The sequence below is a fragment of the Sparus aurata genome, chromosome 23, assembly GCF_900880675.1.
Source record: "Sparus aurata chromosome 23, fSpaAur1.1, whole genome shotgun sequence".
Taxonomy (NCBI): Eukaryota; Metazoa; Chordata; class Actinopteri; order Spariformes; family Sparidae; genus Sparus; species Sparus aurata.
Window position 1 is genome coordinate 14,479,891 of NC_044209.1, and position 27,134 is coordinate 14,507,024.

At 44.5% G+C, this 27,134-nt stretch overlaps 1 protein-coding gene across 1 annotated transcript in view; it reads left to right on the forward strand.

Annotated features, from left to right (window-relative positions):
• Positions 1-645: 645 nt before the first annotated feature.
• The window catches only part of LOC115576060 (Na(+)/H(+) exchange regulatory cofactor NHE-RF2), a 34,864-nt gene continuing 8,375 nt past the window's right edge, over positions 646-27,134 (forward strand). Inside the window, exons 1-3 of the mRNA XM_030408553.1 lie at positions 646-1,387; positions 2,549-2,842; positions 25,998-26,225. Coding sequence (XP_030264413.1) covers positions 1,181-1,387; positions 2,549-2,842; positions 25,998-26,225 — 729 coding nt within the window. The 5' untranslated portion in view covers positions 646-1,180. The remainder of the gene's footprint in view (positions 1,388-2,548; positions 2,843-25,997; positions 26,226-27,134) is intronic.

Genomic DNA, 27,134 nt, shown 5'->3' on the forward strand with positions numbered 1-27,134 from the left:
CTATCATCTTTAATAATTATTTAAATAATAAATCCGGTCAAACTTTTCAGAATAAAAGTAATATACTAGTACGACATGTATATATTTTCAAAATAGAAGTGCCGTGATAGTTAACCTAAGTGTCACTGCCCTCCAGTGGTCACAGTGGTGAACAGCAACGCTGCCTGAAATCAAGGAATGATCAATGATCAATTAAAGGTTGTTAGGAATGAACATCACCAGTTAATGGTGAGTAGTGCATCTAACATAATAAGCACTTGTCTCCGGCCAAGGAGTTACTAACCCTAATTAAAAATTTAATTAGTGTCAATTAATTTTGATTTGGTCAAATCCTCCGTCCTGTCTGCAGTTCAACAGGCAGTCATCTCAGGGTTCAAAGGGTCAGAGAGGTTTAAATTAATGTCACCATTGGCGCATGAACTAATACTATGCAGCTGAGAGATAATAATAAAGGATTGATTAATATAAAGGACCACATGCAGTGGGCTATGTATGACAGTATATGTGGTGCGCATTTGCTTTGGTATCGTCTTCTTTAGTTTATAGGACATTTTTTACAAACCCTTTCCTCCCACCCAGGGGCAGTGTTGAACCACTGTGGATCCTCTGACAGTGCCCTGAATATTTCAGTTTGCTCACAGAAACAAACAGGTAGCCTGACCGGAGGGAGGTGGTGCTATTGCGCACAACGCGCTAACCCTGCGAAAAACTACAGTATAACTGCATGCATATTCACCGCACGGTTGTTATGGATTAAGGTCCGAGGAGAAGGGAGCTCAGTGGATCATTTGGACTTTAACACGCCTGCGGCATCTGCGATGATGCGCTGTTGAAGTCTGTGCGTGCTGCCAGGGATCAGTTTTGGAGTCGCCAGCAGTGCGCGACACAAGACACACGATCTGGAGGACTCATCGCATCATCGTTTTCTCAAACTTTTACTTTGCTGCCCTCCGCTGCATGTATTTTCTACAGTGGGATTTCTTTTTCTGAAGTGCATTTGGAGCTGTTTACATCGTGTTCTGTGTGTTTCTCTAATATGGGGGAAAGCGTGCGCATCGGGCAGATATGTTCTGTGGAAGTTTAGCCCTGCGCCCGCTCTCCTAAACTCTCATCTTTGCATTCTGATCAATCACACTTGGACCGAACACTGCACGAGGTTTTTAAAAAACGACGGTGGGAAATGACCAGCGAGCTGAAACCACGGCTTTGTCTCATGGTAAAAGGGGAGACCGGGTATGGATTTCACTTGCATGGAGAGAAAGGGAAGAGCGGACAGTTCATCCGCAAAGTGGAGCCCGGCTCCCCTGCAGAAGCGTCGGGGCTGCGCGCTGGGGACCGTGTGGTGGCAGTGAATGGCGCTAACGTGGAGAAGGAGACACACCACCAGGCAAGTAGATGTGCATTCATATGTGTGCTTGTACCTTGCAGGATGAGGGTGTATCAACAGGTCACACCAGCTGGTGCGTCCTGACACTGTGTGGCCACCTTCCTCCTGACATGATGCCTTGGAAACTTTGGCCCGACAGTTTGCCCACATGAAACCACTTTGATTAAAAACCCCTCTTTTGCTATAGTTGATGTCACATGAGTAATTTCATGAGATAAACATACAGAGCCTCCTCTTGCACTGATAAAGGACTGCAGGCAGGCTGAGAAGACTGTTCCAGAAATCCACTTCTCTCCTTGTGACAATCAGAGGCTCCCTGGTGAATGTTTACACGTTCTGTCCTGTAAATGCCAAGAGCTCTCTAAATATAAATCAGCCAGTGTAAAATACACCACTGACAAACTGTCTCTACCTCTGTTTGTGCGTGGTTTTGTTTCACTCTGAGACAGCAGGCTCGGATAATCAGGTTCCCAGGCTCACAGACACAGAGGAGCAAACCTGTTGATTATTGAGTTTCTTCTGCCGTGGTGTCTTTGATCCTGGTTAACTCAAAGGGCAGAGGGCATCACATCCCTGCTTCGTGCCTTGTGTTGTCAGATAATGATGTATACCAGCATCTGAACTGAGAGGCCACATCTGAAAAAACCTCCACTCTGCCCATCATGTTGAAAGAGAGAGAGAGAGAAAGAGAGAGAGAGAGAGAGAGCTGTGCTTTTACTCTTACTCACCCCAACGACCATTTTATAAGGTGTGATTATATTCTTGATTATGTCCATTTGAATGAAAACAGTGACAAGTACCAACACAGTTCACATCAAATATCTGTTTCGTCTGACAGCAGAACCAAAGGTGTCTAGTTTTCTGTCATTTCGGGAGATTTTAAGTGAAGCAACAAACTTCCACAGTTCAAATCCTTCACTTTCTATTATGCAATAACAACATCGATCAGTGTTTGACACTGCACATCCATCACATGTCAAAGAAAACCATGAATGTGTTAAAAATGCTCGAGCACAGACTCTAATTCTAGGGAAGCTGGTTAACAGAGTAATGTTGTCTCTGTTGCGTTTGGACTGGTCTCGCTTGCTCATTGACACGCATGTAATCAAACAGACTATTAAATCACAACCATGTGTCATGCCATCCTATCCCGTCCTTCAGGTGGTACAGCGGATCAAAGCCTTGGACAATGAGACCAGGTTGCTGGTGGTGGACCAAGAGACGCACGAAAGTCTGCGCAGCCTGCGCCTCACAGCCACAGAGGAGATGGCCGTCATCGGGGCCAGGCCTCCTTCCTCCTCCTCTCCACCAGCCTCCCCCTCCCCTTCCCCGTCCTCAGTCCCCTCCTCCCCCAGCAAGAAGCGGGAGAACGGCTCGGTGTCCAAGCAGCCGGTCACACTGAGCGGCCAGGTGCAGAAGCCCACCAGGAGGTCACCGTCTAAGGCTGCGAAGAAGGTAAGCTGGCCCCTGACCCAGACAGGACATGTGTGATCAAGAGTAAACAACAGCAGCTGTGTTACCATCATGATCTTTTATCATTTTCTTCTTACTGTGAGGACTGTGCACTCAGGTATATTCTTACAACAACCGGATTGAACAGTGTGGGCTAACGTCTAGATTGGTTTTCTGTAATGCTTTTTGTAAGGAGTATTGATCTATTATGTTAAATTTTCAATTTGATCTTTTGACAACATTGTGTTCACAGTCTGGCCAGGGTAAGACACAAAAACCACTTGGTTAGAGTCAGGTAAAGATCGTGGTTTGTCTTACCTGCTTTTGTCGCCACAAAGACTGCCGGGAAATGTCCCGATGTCCTGTTAAAATATTCACTAGTTTGACTTTTACAAATGGTGAAACGCCATCTCGAACTGTGGTCTCTGGCTTGTCAGCTGTCACACCGCGACCATCCCCTCCACCTCCCAACATAAAGTCTCCTCATGCACAAGTGAGCCTAATTTTTTTCAAAATGTCTAACCATCCTGTTAAGACATGAGGTTACGTCTTGTTGCAACTGAACTGAACTGTTAGTAATACGAAGTTAGCTCAGCGTGAACAAGATGACAAGGCCTCACTAACACGCCTCCTCCTTAGTAGGCCAACAAGTAACCAGCTTTAGCCTAACAACACAAGCTTTCTCAGACACTTGCAGTAAACAAAGCATTCTTAGAGACCTGTCAAGTCCCAAACACAAGAGTTAAAAATACTCAACGTATTAGCCAACAGATTGCGGTGAGTCAACCCTTTGAACAGACTCCTCTCAGCTCAGAGCCATGCTTTCACCCCGGACTTGTTTTCTTGCTGCTTTACCAGTTTCAGATTAGATTAGTAGATGTCATGCCAGTTTCCATCTTGATCTGCAGCCTTTCATGCATGTGTGTCCATCTCTAAATTTGTGTATGTGTGTGTGTGTGTGTGTCTGTGTCCCGAGGGAAGAACATGGCTAGCTGAACGCATTCCAGATGTTGATTTAGGGGTCAAAGAGGGCCAGAGAGGTCAGAGGGACTGAGCCGTCAGATGTTAGGAATCTGGCGATGGACAACGCAGTGACTCTGCAGAACAGGAAGTCCGCAGAAATCGTAAAAACTAGATGAATAAATGCTTTTCTATTACAGATGTTGCATTGATTGTGAAATAATATTCCAGAGGGTTTTTTTTTCTTCAGGTCATTCACATCTCGTCTTCCTGTGTTTGTTTACACATGCTCTTTGTCACAGTTGGTTGCCCAGAGCTCAGTGGTCACTTGATACATTTTTTGTTTTTTTGTTTTTTTCCAATTCACTGTTTGATTAGTCCATGTCGACATGGAAAACAGGATGTGTTTCCGCCCGGCTCTGTCTCTCCTGGAACGCAGCGATCTGATCAGCTTTGGTTTCACATGGTCCCTCGCAGCGAGACGAGGCCGCTCCACTTCTGCTTTCTGCATTTACACAACATGTGTTTTCACTTAGCTTTGTCCTGCCAATATGCGAGCGGCACTTAGGCACTGTTCCTAAAGGGCAGTGACAGGGCCAATCAGTTAAAATCCTAATGTGTGTGTGTGTCTTTGTTTCAGCTCTCGCTTTTGTGACCTGTGGAGAGTAATCCCAGTGCTCGGAGGGGTCAGATTGGCCCCGCTGAGGCTCAGGCAAATGCTCAGAGGTCTCTCGTTTCTCTCTGACTTTAATGACTCTAATGAAAGAATGGAAAGAAGGGTTTAGCAGGATGAGCCAAAAGGCATTAGCAGTGCAAAAGCAGGAAAATTGGAGGACAATGTATGAGCTGCTGTAGGAACATTGATTTGACCATAAATAAATTGCCTCCTGTTCGAACTAGGACAATGCAACCCTCCTATAACAATGGACTGGTACTTTGATCGTCTGCAAAGAGTTGGATGTCTCTGTCTCTCTGTTAGATCTCAAAGGAAGCAGTACTGCAGATATGCAGACTCAGTTTTGCCACTGCACGCTCATACAGCATTATGTGTGTTTTGTAGTAGTCGTTCGTCCATGTGGCTGGCAAGGAGCTTTGGCAATCGATACAGTATCAGGACAAAAAGCAGAGGGGGAAACAGACTGACCCACACTGATACCATCAATCAACAAGTGACCAATTGTTGCGCCAGGACGAAGAATTCATCCAAGTTCTTCGTCCTGGTGTCCCTCTGTCTGTCACAGCTGGAAAAGACAACTCAGTTTGCTGTGAGATGTTTCGTTTCGCTCATTCTGATCAGTAGGAGAGCGAGACTGCTGAGCGCAGCACATTACTTCTCACATTTTTGTTCTCTAGAAAAAGCAGGAGAAAAAGAATGGGGGAGAGATGGAGAGACAGAGAGCAGGCAGCATTTGGACTTAAGGAAACCCAGGAATGGGAACAGCCAATAACAACCTTGAAGATTTGTTGGAAGGAGTTTCAGGAAGTGGGCCCCCCTCAGTGGGGAGTGTGGAGTCACACAGCGAGGGGAGGTTGCTGTTGAAGGGATTTCATAGGACTTGGCTTGCCTGTGCATGTGCCAGTATGTCAGTGAGGTCGGGTGTGTATGTGCACATCTATGTGAGCTATATGTTTCCAATAGTTTGCCCTGTGCTGAGGATAGTAAAAAAAAGAAACTGTAAACATCCGACCACCAGGCTGATGAGCAATAGGATTAAGTACAACAGGGGTCATACTGTTTCATTTTGCAGTGCTTCCATTCCATTTCACTTTGAGCAGATTGGATTTGAAAATTGAATTTGACTTCAGAGCAAAGGGTTTCCAACTGTGAGACATGCCTCTTCAGGGGAGCATTCTGAAACAAATATGCTGCCTTAAGTGAAAGGGACAGTTAGTTAGTTGTAGTTTGGTCCGCTTGTCAACACGTTCAGGAGTTGGAGCAACAGTAGCAGTTGAGACACACAGGTCATGGAGCTCAGGGAGGCATGTGGTTACTGCAGTTTGCGTCACAATGCATGCCACGCCTCTGAGTTGTAACTCGAATCTGGACACAGACATGGTACAAAAATGTTTCGATTTAAGATGACATGCACTTCCTCAAAAATTTCATTATCACTGATGTTGACCATTAAAAAGTCCATAAATCCACGTCGAAATAATAGAAAAGATGCTTCTTATAACTCCAGAACTTGCCTTAGAGTTGCCAGATTTTAAAGTTTTCTTCCATATTAAAGTATTATAGTGATAGTTGTTTTGTATATCCATGTGTACATTTCAAACAGGTACTGCTAATAGCTGATTCAGCATACTTTAAATGAGCCCAATTTGCTGAAATTCAGTTGTCAGTTGTCTAAGTTTTGTCAGAGGGCCCACAGTGTCAAAACGCTGCTACACGGGGAATATGAAGACGTTAGAAATACGGCGGTGGAACCGAATGCCAAACAGTGTCAGCAAAACTTGAGGAAGTTTTACAGTTTGTTTTCTTTCCCCTCTCCTCGCTGTCGAAGCAGCAGGAATCTCTGCAGCTACAGATTGCAGTGTAATACCCTGAAGGACGCGCAGCAGAGACGCTCCACACACACACTCCTGAGCATGTACGGGGTCACAGTTAGAGACACGTAGACATTAACCTTTTCTGCAACTATAATCACTTGCACATTTGTGCTGTAAATAACTCCATTCAGGGTCTTGTGTGTTTGTGTGAGTTCCCCAGGTTACATGACACTGCCTGTATTTTCACTCAGTTTTATGACCACTCATCCCCCAGGTTCCTTTTTTGTTTGCCTGCGTGTGTGTGTGTGTGTGTGTGTGTGTGTGTGTGTGTGTGTGTGTGTGTGTGTGTGTGTGTGTGTGTCTGTGTCTGTTTACCCTCTTGGGTCTACTTGCAATATGCAGTTCTTATAGAAACATTGTGCCCTCATGCTCTCCATTGTCCATTCTCATATTGCATTCCTAATTCAACATAACAAACTATACACCGTCGACAAAAGCCATTTTTCTTTATTTTGCTAATTTCTTCACCAAGGTCTCCGACACAACAGGATTACAGTTGAGTCATATTAGGCTGTTAGAAATTCAATTTTCAGGCCTTAATAGGACGTTAATGTTGACAGTGACCGACAGTAAACTACACAACCTTATTTAAGCCTGGCAAGGGAAGGGGCTTGTGTGTGGCTGAAAGCTGCTGTGTTGTTGCAGTTGTGTCTCAAGGCTCAGGGGTCAATTCTGACCCAATGTAGTCAGCCTATTGTATTCTTAAATGCACAGTATGTCATTCCTGCCGCCCGAGGGCCTTTAAATCAAGACAAAACCAAAAGACTTATTTCGATGTTGTGAAGCAGCGGGATCATGGGAGTTGTTGTCTGCATCGTTTCTACCGCAGCCATTGCAGATGAAAATCTTAAGTGACCCAGAAATGTTCACGGAGGAGGTAATGCTTTAAAGTTTTATGCCTGTTACGTTGAGTCTCGTCCAGCGACTTCCTTCCTCCCTCTCTGATGTTTTATCTGAGAGAGGAGACAAAGGGGATATATACTAGTGATAGAATAGAATGCACTCGCCTTGAATAAAATTACAGACCTCTCTGGGTTTTAACATTTTAACACGCGAGTTGCTGGCAGAAAAAAACAAGAATCAAAACAGCACGTAGATCAGTTCGCTTTCTCCTTGAAAACAACAGAAGGACTGAAGAGGCCTCTTGGATGAGAGGTGAAACGTCTTCAAGAAACTGAAACAAGTCCAGTTGCCTACAAGAAAGTAGTAATTGCGTCAAATTGAAACATGAGCTCAGCAGCAGTCTCTCTCTTAACTATCATCGCTCAAACAATTTTCTCACTCAGTCATTTCCGTGGAGGCACATTGGGAGCCAGCAAACACATTAAACAGAAAAAAAAATGAGTGATGCTCAGGTCTGTCTGTGCCTGCTCCCCGGGAGAAAGGCGGACATTTCAAGGACAAGAACAGTATGAGTATCCTCTTACCTCTACACACACCTGAGGTGTCAGGGCTCTGCCACCCTGCCTGTTTTCTCCCCTTAGCACACACACATGCACTGAGGTGGTTCATGTGGGTGTGTCATTACAAGGGAAGCTCAAGATAAAGTGTCAGGTGTCACTTTCTCACCAGAGGCTTTTTTTAACTCGATGACAGACAAGCACAAAAAATGTACCTGCAAAAAAAAAAAATGGTCTCTCTGTTTTGTTTTTCGTAGTGAAAACTGTTTTTCTCTGTCTTGAATTTTAATAAATTGAACATCTTTGGATTTTGGACCATTGCCGGGAGAAACAGTGATGACATCAATTGATTCTAAAATATTGTGCATTTTTTAACATTTTCTGATGTCTTACCAACGAATGATTATGAAACTAATCAGCAGATTAATCATGAGTGGAAATATTGGTCACATACATAATTACACATTAAAAGGATCTGCTACAAAATGGCTACATATTTCAGCAAAACGTACAGTTTTCCCTTCATTGCAAGGAGAATTTGCATCCCTGCGTCTTTTTTGTGTGTGTGCTTGTTGCTGACATCGCGCGCAACTCACAGGCTGGCTGTCCGTTTAATGCATGTTAACTGAACATCACATGAGGAGGAAATCAGGTTATGTGTCAACACGTAACACAGATATTGTGCCTTGCAGACGGACTGAAAGATATAGAGACAGACATGTTCCTGGCTTGTTTTATGGAAGTGGTCACATTTTGAGAGAGATATTGTCTCTGGTTCTCTCCTCTCCAGCCTCCCCCTGGGCTGAATTTTCCCTCTCGGTTGGTGGCAAGACCTCCACCATACACACACACACACACACACACACACACATTGTGGTCTTTTGTTGTTGTTCTTTCCATTCCCGCCGCACTCCTGCTTGGTGTAACACCGGGCTTGTTAGGAAGTACACGGAAAGTCGTTGCTATGGTAACAGCCAGCATCAGGATCAGTGCGCTGGAAAGACACACGTGGAAAATTCTGGTAAAGTGAAAAATTAATGTGAAGTGTGAGAGAAAGGCGAAGAGAGACAAAGAGAAAAGGGCACAGGACACCATGTCCTTAATGAGTTTGACCTTTATTGAAAGTTTCCTTCGGAGCGCATGATAAGGTTCAAGTCAGGGAGGCTGTGGCTCAGGGGTAAAGCCAGCGTCTTATTATTGGAAGGTCACTGGTTCGATTCCCCTGGTCCGCACATCTAAGTGTCCTTGGGCAAGATAATGAACCCCAAACTGCTTCTGATGTGCTGGTCAACACCTTGCATGGCAGCCACTGCCATCAGTGTATGAATGTACATATGAATTACTGTAAGTCGCTTTGGACAAAAGCATCCGCTAAATGCCCTAAAATGTCAGACACAGAACAGCATGGATCAGTCGCGGTAGCCCAGATGATCCCAGCTGTGAACAGAACTTTGTGTTCTAATAAACTTCACTGCATCGTGTGTAGGATGTGTAGGGTCCTGTTATCATCTGTTGCCTATAAAGCACACACACACACACATCTGTTAAACCAGTTACAGAGAGGGGAGGGGTGTGTGTTTGTGGAGGTGGTCTATGTGTGTCGCTGCACAGTCAAGAATGTAATACAGCTGTGTGTGACGTATAAAGATTCATGATATATTGCGTTGCATGATATATGTACTCACACCACCGGTACAGGTTTATGTGCACATTTGCGCTCAGCTATGGGAGGACACACGTGTGTCACAGGCGGTGAAACCTTAACAAACTGATTTCCAGCTAAACGCCCGCTGAGACTAAACAAGTCAAACATGGAGTTGAAGTGCGCAAGAGAGAACGGTTTTCACTAAATCCTCCCACCAGAGAACTACAGAATCCTCACGCATGTGCATCTTTGTAGTATTTGAGTGAAGGAGATCTGCGTGAGAACGACATGGACGGAGAGCCCAGTCTTTCAGGGTCGGGGAAGGAGGTCTGAGGGGTCAGGCTTAAATAAACACAAATAGTAGCATTCTTGACCTCTGAGAGAGAGCAACAGAAGAGATGTCTTTGCTGACAGTAAACAGGAGAAAAGTGAGACGTTCTGTAGCAGTCAGTCTGATGAACGCTGTGAACGTGCTGCATCAGACATGTGTCGGACACTCGGCTCTTTTCCACTGACTTTCAGCTCTAAATAGACCCACAACAGCAGCAGACATCATTTCTAATCTCTGTCTCAGTTTGTCCTCCGTCCCTTGCAGATGTCGTGAAGATGATGACTGTCATGACGAGGCAAACCGCAGTAATTTCTTGATTGGAACATTATCTTTTCAATGTCTCTCTGGTTTTGCGGATCTTGGGCTGCCGTTAGCACAACAATCATCTCTGGCCATTAATTTCCAATAGCACGAAACGAGATGATGGCTCAGGCCAGGCTCCATGACATCTCCTCCTTGTCCTGTTCCCAATTCAGTTTCTCATTTTGCCCTGGATAATCGGAAAAAGATGTCCCCTGTCAGCTCTAATGTAACGTCACACAGCGCAGGAGTCGTCTGGAGGTAGTCAGCGCTTCGGCCCGTGTGATCATCTGCGCTCCATTTCTGCCTGCCTCCCAGACGTGCTGGAGGGGGGTTGCGCATATCTGAGCTTGTTCCTTGTTGCTTTGTAAAAACGAGGCGTTTGAGGTTGTGCATGCAGAACAGTAGCTGTACAGTTGAGGAAGATGTGGGAGCATGGAAACAATGTCAAGTGTTTCCTTTTGGCAGACAGAAGGCATTTCATTTGGTTAACATTTATTTAACCTGTCATCAACGGACAAAAGTTTCCCATTTTGCACAAAGAGAATATTTTGGCCTTTTCTCGGAATATCAGACGAAATACGAGTTTTTGCATAGATTTGTTTTTAGAGTGACTGAACCTTGGTGAGAGTCAGTCAGTAATCCTCTACCAACATCTGGAGCCAGCGCTCAAGAGAAACACCCCCCCCCCTTTTAAATACCAACTGCGTTACATCAAGACGCAGGGGTCTGGATTCTGTGCGTGTGTCTGTGTGTGTGTTGGAGGGAGAGTACACCAAATTCCTGGAGTAAAAGCACGGCCTGCAGGACGTGGAAGGGTCACAACTAGGGAAGGAGGGTGTGTATGTGTCTGGGGGATTAAGGAACAGAAAGGGTTGAATTAGTAAATTAATGTAGGAGGGACATGAACAATCGAGTGTATTGTATTAAATGTGTGTGTGAGAGAGTGTGTGTGTGTGTGAGTGTGAGCACAGCTGTGTCTCCATGTATTATCTGTACATGCAGAGCTGATAATATATTCAAACGCTGCCCTTGTTAAACCAGAAGATGTTGACCCGACTGTCTCTCTGTGGGCGCAGTTGGACTTGGACAACAACAAATATGATTCTTTTACTTGGACAGCAAATCAAGCCTTTGGCCCAATCCCAGTGTAGCCCTCGCCCCTACCACTTAGACCTACCACTCTTTTTTTTGCACGTTCTTGTCGAGAGGCAGGGTGTCCAGATTCTTGTTGAGATAGAGAGGTAGGGTGAGCATGGCCCTCCGAACTGACGGTTTTCATATTGAAAAAAAACACTTCAAATCGAGGGTTATGAGAACTCTCTGCTGTTAGCTGTCAGTTGGTACCACTCCACTTGTATCAGTGCAGACTGGCAGGTTACAAGCACAGGTTACTAATGTTAGTCTCCAAAAGCAATGCTTATGTTAGCAGTTGGTAACAAAGCAGGTTTTCTTTTTTACTGATCGCATCAAATTGTGAACAAATTGTGAGTGCCCATGCATTCCTATCTCCATCATATAAACTGTAAATGACCTTGTAATCATACCAGGATGGCCACAGGGAAAGATGCCATGTTGGAAATGTCCAGTCATACCATAAACCCCATCAGCGTCAACGGATGATATATGAGCGGTGTCCTATTTCATATGGGGAGGTTTCATTACCCTTTTTAACTCTGTTGTGAAGGGCGAGGGGTTCACTCAAGAACGAGGGGTAGGGGTAAAACCTTGAAGTGGGTTCAGGCTTTACATTCGATATAGTAGATCATAATATCTTGATTTGTCATCTAAGAGACAAGCTATGAGCTGTCGACACTGCTGCTGGTTTATCTCCTACCTTTCGCAGTATAGCGCCTCCTAATTGTGGAGTTCCTCAAGGCTCCGTTCTAGGTCCCCCTTTCGTGTATATAAACTTGCACTTGGCAAAATGTTACAGACTCTTGACATTTCTTTTAATTTTTAAGCCAATGACACACCACTCATTTTATCCGTCAAATCAGGAACAACCTTAATAAGTTGTGTAATAGCTTCCCCCAATACAATGAAGAAAACCCTGATATTTCACTCTAATCCAGTTTTTGATTGTATGGCAGTTTTCACTTTAGAGATTTAGAAAAAATAGAGACCACTAGATTAAAACATTACAATCTCTTTGCATTGGTTTTCAGTTGATTAGAACTGATTTTCAGGTATTACTCATTACTCTTGAAGCAGTGCGTGGTCTGGCTCCACCATACACTTTTGTGTAGCCATGTACCTGCACTCACTCAAATGATATGGACTGATCTTGTAACCTCGTTGACTTAAAATAAATGTATACAACTTTATATTCCTAAATTTTTTGGACTTTCTGTACTATGGAAAAGTCCTACTCAAATAAAGTTTATTATTATCCCCCAAACCATAATTATACATAATGTGAAGCTGTAACATTTCTTTACTGAACGCCTCCCATCCACAAATTGTAAATCTTGTAACCGAGAAGCTTGACCCAAATCTTCAGCATCATTTATAGATTGCACTACTTTTATATAGCCCTTACTGGGTCAGAATATAGGAAAACAGGCCTGCCAACTTACAATCATCTGGAACTAATATTTAAAAAAGTTTCTTGAGCTTTTGGATTTTGGGGCCTTTCCCAACAAATAGCGTCAGTGAACATTACACTAGCTCTGCTTCTTCATTGGTGTGGTTTTTTCAATCACATCTTTTAAGTATCAGTTGTTGGATGTGGGAATTTCAGTGGAGCGTAGGTCGGCTGTAGCCAGGCCGAGGATCGATCTATGTGCTGCCCACTCAGCGTCATCGCCAACAAATATGAAAGAGAGAGATAGAGAAAAGAAGAGAAACAAAGACAGAGAGCTTAAGAGGCAGGCACAAAGAAATGTATCATTGCTAAACCTCTTTATTGTTTGACTGAGAAGTCCTTCAAAGCAGTGAAGAGAGCTTTGCAACAGGTGTGTAGTTTCTGTGCTTGTGACCAGCGAGCTCACAGTTGTAACAACTGAGCGGTGTCACAGGTCTATCCATGTGTTGTTATTCTCTCTCCTGCCCATTTCTCCCACCGTCAGCCCCTTCACATGTTCAGTTTGAGTGTCTCACATCTGTGAGTGCAGCAATACATTCCCACACATCGATCCACGCAGTGTTCACACACACTTTGAATAACACAGGCATTCGTTCCTAGTGGCCCTCTGGCCCTGCTGTGCTCCGCTCAGTTCGCACGTGGATCAGTTTAATTGCAGCCATCCGTTTCTTGAGTAGATGTGATAGCAATTCTGTAGATGCTTGAGTAACTTGACTCAACTGGAGGGGGAGGCTGAGTTTGTATGGGTGTGAGGTGAGGTTAGTGTGCATCTCAGGAGACAGGAATCCTCGCTAATTCATTCATAATGCCTCGGAAAGTGGAGAGAGGAATTTTAACCATCTGCTGCACACACACACACACACACACACACACACACACAGATACATAAATCTGTTGGCCTGGTGACATCTATGAGGCCTCTGGTACAGTGCATGTTTGTGTCTCGATGATGTCACTGGAAGTCTTAACCACTCTGGGGACCGGAGGTTTTAAATAAAGACACATAAAGAGCCGGAAATGATGATTGTTTTATTTATTAATGAAATGTCACAGTGTCCAAGCTGACGTCTTTAAAGTCTCACTTATATTGGATGAATAAAACAGATATTGATTTCTGAAAATGTTGTTAAAAAAGAATAATCAACAATGACACAGATCCCTTTCTTTTTTTTTTATTTTGGGATGCTTTTTTATGAAAAAGTATATTGAGTGGGACATTTAACAGTGTAAAAAATGAACTTGTGTAATAGAGATACTGTTTCTAAATGCACTTAAATCTAGCTCTCTGTGCTGAAATCACTAGCTAATCAGCCACAATATTGTCCCACAGGAGAAGCACGATAGACAATATTATCGCCGGGGGGTTATTCTATTTATTTATATTTCATGTTGATTAGTAGTAGGAAAGGATAAAGGACTGAAAGGTTCATGTGTTGTTCACTTCTTTACTTCCTCCTGTGCAGAAAAACATGCAACACTTGAAACCATAAAGGCCTGCTACAGACAGCTAGTCTGTCACCAGTTCCCTTGAACTCTAAACCCAGGTTAGAAAAGACTCACTTACAGATTAAAATTTGTAATTAGGTAAAAAAAATGATCAGTGAATAAATATCGTGAATGTACACTGTTACTGATATATCTGCAATAAGATAATATGGTCAAGTTTTATAGTCCAAATCCAAAAACATGTTCTGTTTAACATCACAGGAGACAAGAGAATCTGTAAATACTTTCATTCGAGATGGATTCAGCCTACAAAATGGCTTAAGTCACTTTTGACTGAACACTCACTTCACATACGCATATTTGATACTATTGAAAAATCCAAAAACCTCACCACCACCTCACTGTATTCTTAACATTCTCCGTCAGACTCCTCTCTCGCTCTCTCTTACTCTTAATTCCTAACCGAGGGACGAGGGATATCTGGCACAGACTGATAACAGGGGTGTGGACACACACGCACACACGCATGCAAAAACATGACATCACCAACAACATCAACTGCTTTTTCGATCACACATACAGATAGAGGGAAAAACTGAGCTCATATGGAAATGAAAACATCTAATGATTGGTTTGAGGAGAAGTGGAGGAGAAAATAGCTGCATTCACCTTCCAAAGCTCACACCCCTCATCTGTGACACACACACATAGCTGTTGAGTGTATCAGCATCACCAGCAGCCCACACAATTTAAATTGACATTTAAATGCAAATAGGCAGAAATGTTGTATTCTGCAGCCACTGTGTTGTAACATGAGGCAAGATAAAAGATAAGAAGGGGGGGGGGGCAGAAGTCAAAACAGGTTCAAGAATTTGGGCAGAAAGAAGACATGAAATACCATGACATGGACGATGAGAGCGTGCTGCACCAAATAAATAGGAGATTAAGGAAGAATGGGGTGAAGAAAGATAGTGAGCAACAGATGGAGAAAGTGTCAGCGAGGGGCTTAAAACACCTGTTGGTTCGCCTTTTTTCCCCTCTCTCCGTCTCTCTCTGTCCGTCTTTGCATGGTTCTGTGACCTCCTCGTGATATGCTCTGACCGTGAGAATGAAACACACAGAGGCATGTGTGGAAATACAGTTACTGTGCAGGCTGAGACAGCTGACCAAAACCGCCCCGGTGGATCGATATAGGGAAGAGCCCGTTGATGTGATCTGGACGCAGACATCGGGTATTATTTCTGACTTTTTGTTTGTCTGCATCACTGCTTTTGATCCTGCAGTGTCCACCAGCATGAAACAGGTCCAGGAACATTCAATTCACATCATACAGCAGGTTCTCATGGAAACTAAACCTGAGCTGTCCTGTACATAATGTGTTGCCAAAGCACTCATGGCATCAAGAGTCCCAAAAATGAAAAATTGGCTTAGTTATGATCCTGTATGGTCTTAAATATGGTTGTTAGCTCACACAGCCGTCTGATGCTATTGATAGGAACAAGATTTGGCCTTAAACATGTGATTCATACTTAAACTTTGATGCAGCATGTTGTGTGGATCCTTAGTAACACTATCTCGCTAAATCCACGCACAGCCTGTTAAAAGCCACAGCTGATCTGAGAACAGACAGAGCCAAGACATGCCAGCGACAACAAGGCATATTTGATTTGATTGGATCGGATGCAGTTAGCAGCGGAGTCGTAGTCATACTCGTGGTTTTAGCATCTATTCTTGAAATTGCCATTTTGCATGTGGACTAGAAGAGCAACCTCTGTGCAGATTGCATAGCACATTTTTACACATTTCATTGCTGACACAGTGTATTTTATCAACAGGGTTCTTCAGTTTTACTCCCTATGTCATTGCTTTACTGTAAGATCTATGTGGTGATCTACTTCTCAAGTGTGTGTTTGGGTCATGGAGACAAAATGTCTGATGTTTTTGATTGTGCACTTTGTTCTCCTGTAGTGATTTTACACTCGGTAAAGGAGTTCAACCTCAAAACACTCAAGGGACAGATAAACCTTGACATGTTCATGTCCGGAGCGGTGCAATGTCCAGTGTGACATTTCTCTCAAAGACAAAAATGTGTTTAATGTCATGTCTTTGAAATCATTAAAATAGAGACTTCTTTATAGCAGCTCCTCAGTGGCAAAGCACCGGGGGTGGATGAGATCCGCCCTGAGTACCTCAAGTCTCTGGATGTTGTGGGGCTGTCTTGGCTGACACGTCTCTACAGCATCGCGTGGCAGTCGGGGACAGTGCCTCTGGACTGGCAGACCGGGGTGGTGGTCCCCCTATTTAAAAAGGGGGACCGGAGGGTGTGCTCCAACTATCGGGGGATCACACTCCTCAGCCTCCCCGGGAAAGTCTATTCCAGGGTACTGGAGAGGAGAATTCGGCTGATAGTCGAACCTCGGATCCAGGAGGAACAATGCGGTTTTCGTCCTGGCCGTGGAACACTGGACCAGCTCTATACCCTCCGCAGGGTGCTCGAGGGTTCATGGGAGTTTGCCCAACCAGTCCACATGTGTTTTGTGGACTTGGAGAAGGCATTCGACCGTGTCCCTCGTGGCATACTGTGGGGGGTGCTCCGGGAGTACGGGGTCGGGGGCCCTCTGTTAAGGGCTGTGCGGTCCCTGTACTGCCGGAGCAGGAGCCTGGTTCGCATTGCCGGCAGTAAGTCAGACCTGTTCCCAGTGCATGTTGGACTCCGGCAGGGCTGCCCTTTGTCACCGGTTCTGTTCATTACTTTTATGGACAGAATTTCTAGGCGCAGCCACGGGCCGGAGGGGATCTGGTTCGGGAGCCAATGGATCTCGTCTCTGCTTTTCGCGGATGACGTGGTCTTGTTGGCTCCTTCGAGCCGGGACCTCCAGCATGCCCTGGGGCGGTTTGCAGCCGAGTGTGAAGCGGCTGGGATGAGAATCAGCACCTCCAAATCCGAGGCCATGGTTCTCGACCGGAAAAAGGTGGCCTGCTCCCTCCAGGTGGGAGGAGAGTTCCTGCCTCAAGTGGAGGAGTTTAAGTATCTTGGGGTCTTGTTCACGAGTGAGGGAAGGACGGAGCGTGAGATTGACAGACGGATCGGTGCAGCGGCCGCAGTAATGCGGTCTTTGTATCGGTCTGTCGTGGTGAAGAGAGAGCTGAGCCGAAAGGCGAAGCTCTCGATTTACCAGTCAATCTACGTTCCGACCCTCACCTATGGCCATGAACTCTGGGTCATGACCGAAAGAATAAGATCCCGGATACAAGCGGCCGAAATGAGTTTCCTCCGCAGGGTGGCAGGGCGCTCCCTTAGAGATAGGGTGAAGAGCTCTGTCACCCGGGAGGAGCTCAGAGTAGAGCCGCTGCTCCTCCACATCGAGAGGAGCCAGCTGAGGTGGCTCGGGCATCTGTTTCGGATGCCCCCGGGACGCCTCCCTCGGGAGGTGTTCCTGGCATGTCCCTCCGGGAGGAGACCCCGAGGAAGACCCAGGACACGCTGGTGTGACTATGTCACTCAGCTGGCCAGGGAACGCCTTGGGGTCCTCCCGGAAGAGCTGGAGGCAGTATCCGGGGAGAGGGAAGTCTGGGTGTCCCTGCTCAGGCAGCTGCCCCCGCGACCCGGCCCCGGATAAGCGGAAGAAAATGGATGGATGGATGGACTTCTTTATAGCATAAACTGACACTTCGGAGGGTTGTGGGGCAGCAGAGTGTGATCATGTCTGCATCAAAGATATTGCTTTCTGTTGATATTTGTATATTAAGTCAAGCTGATTGCCTTCACATCCATCATGATCTCAGCTGCGCTCAGTGACAGTTCGGCCTTCCGGTAACGACACCCTTCACAAGATGTTTACGCTCCAGAGCTTTGCAGCGGATTGCAGCTTCAGACCCGCAGCTCTTCAGTCAGTCTGATGAGTTGAGCTCCAGGCACCTTGAACAGCTGGTAAATGACAACAAGCGTCAACATCCATGCCTGCGTCATCAGATATTTGGGTCAGTGCCGCAAAAGTTCAAAGAATTTTAAAAGCAGCTCATTATTACATTTTCCCTCGGCATAACGATGCAACTTCTGGCTAATTAATTGCATTTTGCTCTCTCGTCAGCTGCATTCATGGTGAATGCAGGAGAGTGAATACAAGCTTCTTCTTTACACAGTCCAGCAGCCTCATTTATTTTCCCTCCATCATTGATTTTTCACTCTTTGATCTTTGTAGAAGAGAAATGTTGCCTCTGCCCATGTGAAGTCAGCTCACATCTATAAACGGAAATTGTTATGGTCTTCAGCTCTTCTTGAATGAAATATCCCCCCAGCACATGGATGCTGCATGGAGACTGGCAGTGAAATAAAGGCATGACGTCGGCCATTACATCATGAAGAAGTTTGTCAACGCCGCAAAGACACATTAGTGCTGATGACTGATGCAGGGCATGAAAAACTGACTCTGGAGCGTTGTGACGGCACAGCACGTTGAGTCATTATAAACAGTGACTCGTGACAAGTTCAGCTCCCGACTTTTACAGAATGTCACCCTGTTTACCCTCCTACTGGTCTAATCTTTTTTAATTGTTTGTTTATTCTTGCTGTTTGGGAAATTTCCCTTGTCACTTTCCCGCGTCAAGTTACATGAGAAGATTGATGACATTCATATATTTGGCCCTCTAGTCCTTCTATTGCTCAGTTATTTGCACATTATGTCACGTTTATTAAACAAAGACAAAAACGGAATTGGAAAAATGTCTGCATTTTATAGAGTGGACTATATTTTTGTCGGGACAAGTTGCCAGGCAAATGGTGGAGACTCTAAAAGGTAAATAATGCGATGATGATGGATGAATAGGTTAAACACGGAACTTTCTGAGCCCAGGGTTTGCGTCCTGTGTGAAACAAAAAATCTACATTGTAATATTACTTTAGACTTGTTTACTTGTTACTGTCACCTGTTTTTGTAATTGTCACTTCATAGTTGAAGTTAGTTGGTTAGGTTAATCTACTAGTTAAGTTTGGAAAAAGGTCATCATTCGGGTTAAAACAGACCTTCTCACACCTTAATCACATTCTTTCTGGCAATCTCAAGGACACCTTCTGGCAATGAGAACTAGCTAATTACAGCACCACATGGGGGGATAAGGCAGAAGACTCTTTGGAACAAAATAACACTTTCCGAAAAGAAATAGTCGGCCACACGACCCCTGGTAAAACAGCTGTTTCCCCATGTGTTCAATCATTATGCTAAGCTAAGCTAACCAGCTGCAAACTATTCTTTTATTCCACTGAATGTGTGTATAATTGCAGGGGCTCGACTTTGCATCTTGAACCTGTGGTGTTCTGGCGAGTACAGTACAGTATGACAGTATATTCATGCCTAACACAGTGTATCAGTTTTCCAATCTGATCATGTTTCTCCTTGGCTCCTGCTCCTTACTTGACCCAACCTTTTGTTTTTCCCAGAGGCCCATTCACTGTTATTTCTTTACTCTCCTCCGTCTCCTTCACTCACTCCTGAGTTATGATCTCAGGAAACACTTAAACAGCAAGTAACACACACACACACACACACCGTTCAGCAATGCAGGGGACATTGTAAACAGATCTCAGCAGGTCTTGTCCTGGTAGAGCAGCGCTGGACACACAAACACACACACAGCCAACCTTCGTATCGCGGCGCTGTTACGCAACACACCACAGCAACAGTGGGAAAAAAACTGTTGGTTATCGAGATCTCGTGTTCTCATGTTCCCTCTGCTCTCTGTGGTGCTGCTCTTCTTCCTGTCCTCCACGTGCTTATCCTCTCCTCCTCGGTTGGCCCTCATTCTCTCTCTGTTCCTGAGTCCTGTCACTTTTTTTTTCCCCGATTCCCTGTCCTTCATTTTCATTTTTACAAGCTCCAAATCCCTCTCTGCTTCTCCCCAGCTGCCTGTCATTTCCCGTCCCACTCATTTTCTTCACCGCTTGAGCAACACTCTTAAAGCAGCTGCATGTGGGGCAGACCCAAACGCATATAGGAACACGCTAAGAGTTTGAGGGTAGAGCTGCATGGTCAGAGTGTCTGACACAGAGCAATTTTCTTAATTTGGAAAAGGCCTTTTAAATGATCCTCATGTGGCCTTTACTAACGCTTGAAAAGCAATGACGCCTGTGCACCACACTGTCACGCGAACACAGAGCAGTGTCAGCACAATTAAAACTGAAACCATGAGTCTTAGAAAAGACATGCTTGAAGGCCATGTTTTTCTCTCAGCTAATATTGAAAACTCAAAGAAAGCCCCACCTCGCCTCTGTAACAGATAGAACTGGCTTTACTCGTTCCACTGCTGTCCTCACGGCAACCGGTTGCCAACCATGACATCAGCAAAAGACTGACATGCTACTGTTGTTTGTACTCCACGGGCGTCATGCAACGTCAGCGATGTTTCCATTCAGTGCACCGTGTTTAATGAGATTTTATCGGTGTCATAGATGAACTCTGGCTTCAGGCCGAGCGCACGTAGGCTTTTCTGCTGCCCCAAGGAAACGTTCCTTTGTGGACATTTTAATCATCTTGTCAATCTAGATGCAGCGATGTAATCTACAGGGTGTAAATCAAGATTGTTCAGCGTTCAAATTACATATACACCAGCAAGCATGTGACGTGATTTTTTTTTTTTTTTAAGAATGTTTTAATGCGTCAGACACTGCATCTATCTATCTATCTATCTATCTATCTATCTATCTATCTATCTATCTATCTATCTATCTATCTTCCCCTTGGTAACTGTTGCTACAGCTGTCAACAGTAAGTAGGGGTTAGCAAAATTCTTGTAATGTTTTTTCAACAATGGGTCAGAAAACAACAGCAGGTCATCCCTAAGGATATGATGACGTATATCGTATCGTGACATTCCCAGATCAGTCTCACTGAAGCTTCAAAGCCCCAGAACAGTGATTAAGGACGTATTGATTTGGGTCATGTGCTAAAAAGTGAGACAACTGTCAATGTTCCGGGGTTACAGGGACACATTTAAATGTGTCCTCCCACTTGATTGGTCCTTTACTGCAGCAGAAGTCTGTTTTCAACACTGTAGGCTTATGGTAATTTCTGCATAACAAGCCCAGCTGGAAAACAGACTGTTGATTCCAGTGGAACGTTTCCAAGCTGAGGAAAGAAAAGAAAAAAAAAAAAAAAAACATTAACAAACTGGGATACAATTTTTAGCTCATGAAAGAACTCTGGTCGAGTGATGGAAAGTCATAAAAAAAATTTCATCAGGGCCATGGAACAAAAACCAGTGAATGTGCTTTGAGTTTAACTGTAGACTGGATTTCCCCTCAAAAATGGTTTGACACAATGCTTTCTTGTTTGTTTATCCTGCCGTCCATTCACTGTCAGATGTCTCATTTATTCTATATGTTTATATGTTTGTTTTTAGGTTTTCCTTTACTTGAATTCAGTACAGTAGATGCACATATATAGTAACTGTAGTCAAGTATTGTATGCTGACATGCTTCAGACCTTCAGACCACATCTGCATTCAGCAAACCAGACTCAGCAGGTAAAACTGCATACTTTCGAAACCGGGGTTGAAAGGAAACTTGACCTCCTGATCTAAGAATGGGGATATTAGGTTAACGATAATCCCCTATGGGAAGCGTGCAAGTGAAAGCGTTGTTGACAATATGCCTTACAGGTACGCACACACAGGATTTGAAGATTCTTTGTAACAACTCAGTACACACAAACACACACACATGCATGCATGCCCAGCCACATTTGAGCCAGCAGTGAGCCAGTGATCCTTGGCTGTGAAAGGGTTAACAGCGGTCACGATCCATCCATCGCAGTAGGCCACCGCTCAATTATTCAGCAAGCTGCGATCCAGTTTCATCATCTGCCATCGTCACTGCCAGCGGTCGCATAGAGAGGGAAATATACACATGTGCACAGATAGACACGCAAATTAAACATGTAAATTGGTCTCAGACATGCAGTCACAGACACGTGTAGACACGCCAACACTGCTGACTTAAGTCAAATTTAGTTTTCTTCTAAATAGTTGTCTAATCAGAAAAATCCCACACAAAAAAACACTAAACTAGGTCAAAAATCAGCTATCAGAATCACATATCGCAATATGTTTGATCAAATATTCAATATTGATACTGCATCAATATTGGAGGGATGACTGTTGGTACTTTAACAAACACTAACACAATGATATAATAAAGAATCATCAGTCATGTGTGATGTAAGTATAAGGTGGGTGAAGGCAAATGTTACAACAAGTAGAACAGTCTGGTAAGTTCAGAAAGCAGGAATAGATAACACTGATCATCATCGTGATATAATGACCGTATGTAATCATATATATATATATATATATATATATATATATATATATATATATATATATATATATATATATATGTATATATATATACAAGTATTGCCCCAACCTTATTTCCAGGTCAAATGATTCTCAGTGGTCACAGGGATTTATCAGCTTCATTTTCAATTAGCAGCGATGGAAACAAACACAAGCGACTACATACAAATGTCGCCCCTTCCACCTTCACCGGTACGATGCTGTTAAGGATGTTGACGCGTAAAATAGTGTCCCATCCTTTGATGTCAAGCAGCGCACAAACATCGTTCAGTCTGTGTCGAGTTTGTAAGAGAGGCAGAAGCAAAAGATTTAATAAACTGATCACTGTAACATCATTAGTGGCCTCCATGTTGCCTTCTACTTCTCACACAAACGCAGTTAATGGCAGCGGCAATCAAGTCAGTCACCTACCTTTAGCGGCTTACCAACACTGAACTCTTCGTTCTACTCTAGAGTTCCTCCATGCATTTAAACCTGATGCCATTATGCACCAAAATGACGGTTTATGTGCAAGTTTTTTAAACATATACAGTACTGAGGAGTCATTTGACCTGGGAATGAATGCAGATTGTACCTTTTTCCCACTGAAGACAAAAGTTGGATGTTAAATGCCAAGAGATGATACTATGATACACATTGGCACAAAGGGGGGTGGAGTTTAGTGAAAGATAAGTTCCGTGTGAATTTTTATACATTTCATGTCGGAATATAAAACGCAACGTAATCACAATCAAATCTAATGTAATCCAAGTTGTGTAACCCAACCACAGAGTCGAACATCGTACAGTGTTGTGTGTGTGCACGGCTCTCTCCCCCACATGTAGACCGGCAGAAACAAAGGCCGATTGTGACAGGAAACTGAAGGAATTCATCGGATGGTACTCGTCCCTCTGACAGCACATCCTCTCAGTGCGCTGCAGTCGGACGCTGAGGTCAGGACATGTGTGAGTGTTGTGCTGGGGCATCAAGCTCTGCCGTGGGCGTGAAATATTCTATAGTGTTGTCCTTATAGAAACGCGCCCTGTTTTATTGCAGAACTTTCCGCATTAACTTGTTTTTAGTCGTGTGGGGAAAAAAAACACGGATTGTGTGTTTTCCCAGCAGTTCCCGCTGCGTCTCCTCCCATTGGAACCTTTGGAGAAAATGTCCGATGCTGATAACTGACTGCTTTCCTGCTTACAAACTAGATTGCTGACATCAGGGGAAAATCTACATCTCATTTCTGTCTTTCTCTCTCTCGCTCTCTGTCTCATCAAAATATTTTTCACCAAAAACCATGAAGTTCTCAACACCCACAATTCAAACAAACACGGTGACCGCATTCCATTTGATGGCCTCTCGGTTTGGAGAAGTTGTGTGGCAACTCAAACCCTCTCTGGCTCACATCTTTGGAACCAGGAGCCTTGGTCCTCATACACTTTCCCACACAAGTCAGACATCTGCACCCACCCACCACCAGTAATCGGAAAAACGACGCACGCAGGGTCACGTTATCGCCCTCAGTCTCTGACACTTGTGCACAATTACGCCTGTACAAATCAAACCCGCAGCACCAAATGACCAAATCAATGCGCACGTCAAAGACTCCAGCTTTAAGAGATGGCACGGGCCCCAGGGGGTGATTAGCAGGGTGCGGACACGCATTGAGAGGCAGTCGGAGGTTAGACTGGCAGACACTTGCGTCTCCCCCACATAATGACTCCCAGCTGTGCTACTCTGTTTATGTTAGAGGAGTTCCACTGCGAACTCTTTTCCTCCCCGTCGCCGTCTAACTGGAAACGTCTGTCATCTTGATTTCTTTTTTTTTTCTACACGGCTCTGCCTCTCTGTTTATCTGTTTATCAAGTCTGCTGCATTTCTCCGCATACTCTTAACATGACTGTTTCTTCTCGTGAACTCTCTTTCTCAATCCTCTCGCTGCATCTCATTTTCTGTCCCTCCCACGCACACTCTCCCTCCTCGCTTGTTCCCTCTCTCCTCGCTCTCTGTCTGCCATTTTTCTCCTTTCGCCCAGATCCCAGGATGCAAATACATTCGACTGTAGATGTGTTTTTCTCTCTCCCTAGCACTTCCTCTCCAGCCAGGAAAAGGAGGATCTGGAGGGACTCATGAGAGTTGTTGTTACTCTTGTCTTCCCTCTTCTTCCTCCTCAGGGCGGGCTGCCCAGATCACAGCTACCCTAAAGAATTCAGAGCCCGAAATGAAATCATACATTGCCATCTGTGTTATATTTTTTTTTACAGATGAGTGGCAGAAAGCAGAGGTACTGTTGTAAAGACGTAGTTCTTAAGCTGCTTCTTAAAAAAGCTGGCATCCTCCTTTTCTGCCAGAATAAATCAGAAATCATCTTCTTCTCTCTGTGCACTCTAGTACCTTTGTCTCTCTCTCTCTCTCTCTCTCTCTCTCTCCCTCTCCCTCCCTCTCTCTCTCTCTCTCTCACCCTGCCCACATACTCCATATGTATTTTTAGCAGGCACAGGCAGGACTATGATGGAAGCTTCACATATGCAGTGGAAACTTCTCACGTTGCGTAATGCGATTGCAGATCTGTCGCGTGCACGCAGCATGCAGACTCCTACCTGGGCGGCCAACACCTCCTCTACCTGTGCGTTACCTCTGCGGATAACATCAGAGGTCGCGGAGTTTGCAACCGATGCTATCATCCCTCTCACTGCACGTTTCATTCCCGGCGTGTAGGTGGTAAATCAGTGTGATCACGCCGTAGAGCTCGAGGCACAATTATACAGGTTTCTATAAATGTCTCGGTCCAGGCTGTTAGACGTGTCAGTGATGTGCTGCACATGGACCGCTCCGGTATAATAAAATGCGACTGAATGGCAGCACAGAATGAAAACATTAAAAGGAGATCTCGCATCACATTCACTATATAACACATTATATTGCACATTGAATATGAGTTGCTGTAACTGCATTCCCTCACAATACAAAACAGGCTTGAAAGGTGTTTTTGTAGCCACCTGCTTTGTTCACGTGCTCCGCAGACAGCAGGATACCTCTCGCCCCGTCTCTCTACAAATGATGCCGCGTTTAAGCCTCTTTTATAAGCCTGTAGGAATGTGAACACCGGTTTAGGCGTAATTTTTAGAGACCTCCTAACTGAGAGTGATCTCTCCATCGAGCTCTTCATCACGAACCAATGGATGAACCTTTGCATTTTTATCTAACACTAAAATCCCCATGGTATTGAGCCATAGTTGTGTAACTTCAGTGAGTCACACTGTACATAAAAGTTGTCGTCACTTTGATAAACGGTGAACTGTGCTGTTGTTATGTGAGCACGCTGCTTCATCTGAGCCATGCTGGTGAAATTTGTATCGCTCCAAACGCCCTCAAATTGCACTCCATATGAAAAGATTATATAAATAAATATATAAATATATAATGTTTTCTCTTCCAAGGGGTCGTCCTGGAGGGCACTTTGCACTGCATTTCTTCCTAATCGACTTGTGCTTTAGACTCTAATGCACAACTTAAATCAGTTGTCATCATCAACATAATTTCGAGGGAAACAGCAAAAGGATTAGTGTGTCCACATTGCAAAGTCACACACTTTTTTTCATCTCTTCCAGGAGGCTCCTGTCCAGGCTGAAGCCCACACCCAGCCCCAGTCCCAATCACGGCCCCAAGTCGACCCGTCCGAGCTCGTTCCACGTCTGTGCCACCTGGTGCGGTCTGAGACGGGCTACGGCTTCAACCTGCACAGTGATCGATCCAGGCCCGGACAGTACATCCGCTCGCTAGACCCAGGATCAGCTGCAGACCACGCCGGGCTCCGGCCTCAGGACAGGCTGGTTGAGGTAGGACGGAGGAGCCATAAGAACAGGAGCACCCGGCAGTATAATGTATTCCAGTACAGAAGTACTGCAGTAAATAGCTCTTGTATTGGACTGCAATATATTGTCATTGTTCCTGTTATTTTGTCCACCATATGTATGAGTGTGGGATGTAAACAAACGCAATTACATTATTCAGATATGTACAGATCTTAACAGGCACGAAGAGCATCTACATTTTTGCAGTAATGTTTGTCCGTTAATCTAGGAACCGTCTCAAAAGTGCATGCTAAATTGCCAAGGCGGCTTTTCAGATTTTTGTCAAAAGCTGTCAAATTTTTTATTCAAGACAATTCAGGCCACATTGAAATTAATCTGGACTCTCCCCGATTTTTACACAACCTCTATTTGACACAACCTTTTTGTTCTTTTCCTTTTTGTTTTTTATATGGAATTCAATTACAAATTGCGTTTTGGCCATTTCAAAATTATTATGTCTCTCGTCGGCAGCTAAACATACTTACATACACTTGAGATGAGAGTATTATGAGTAACAGAACACATTTTCACACGTAAAATCAATCAATCTCAATGATCCCTAATAACTTAACGTGCAGTGGGTTGAAACAGCAGAGTTGAACAGGGGAATGAGGTGACATGTACGCATGCTAATGAGGTGATACTGATTGATGATCCTGGGCTTGTCTGCTACATGTCAGAGAAGAGTATGATGTACTGCGTGTGAGAAAACTGCACCGGAGGCCTCTCGTAAGCCTTCATCATGTCACTTTGGAGAAGCGTGGTCTTTGTCTTTGTAGGTGTGTTTGTGCTGTGCCGTGTGTGTGTATGTGTGTGTGTGTGGGTGTGTGTGTGTGTGTGTGTGTGTGTTGCTGGTTTCCCACCCTTGCTGATTTTGCACGTGCCAACATTTCC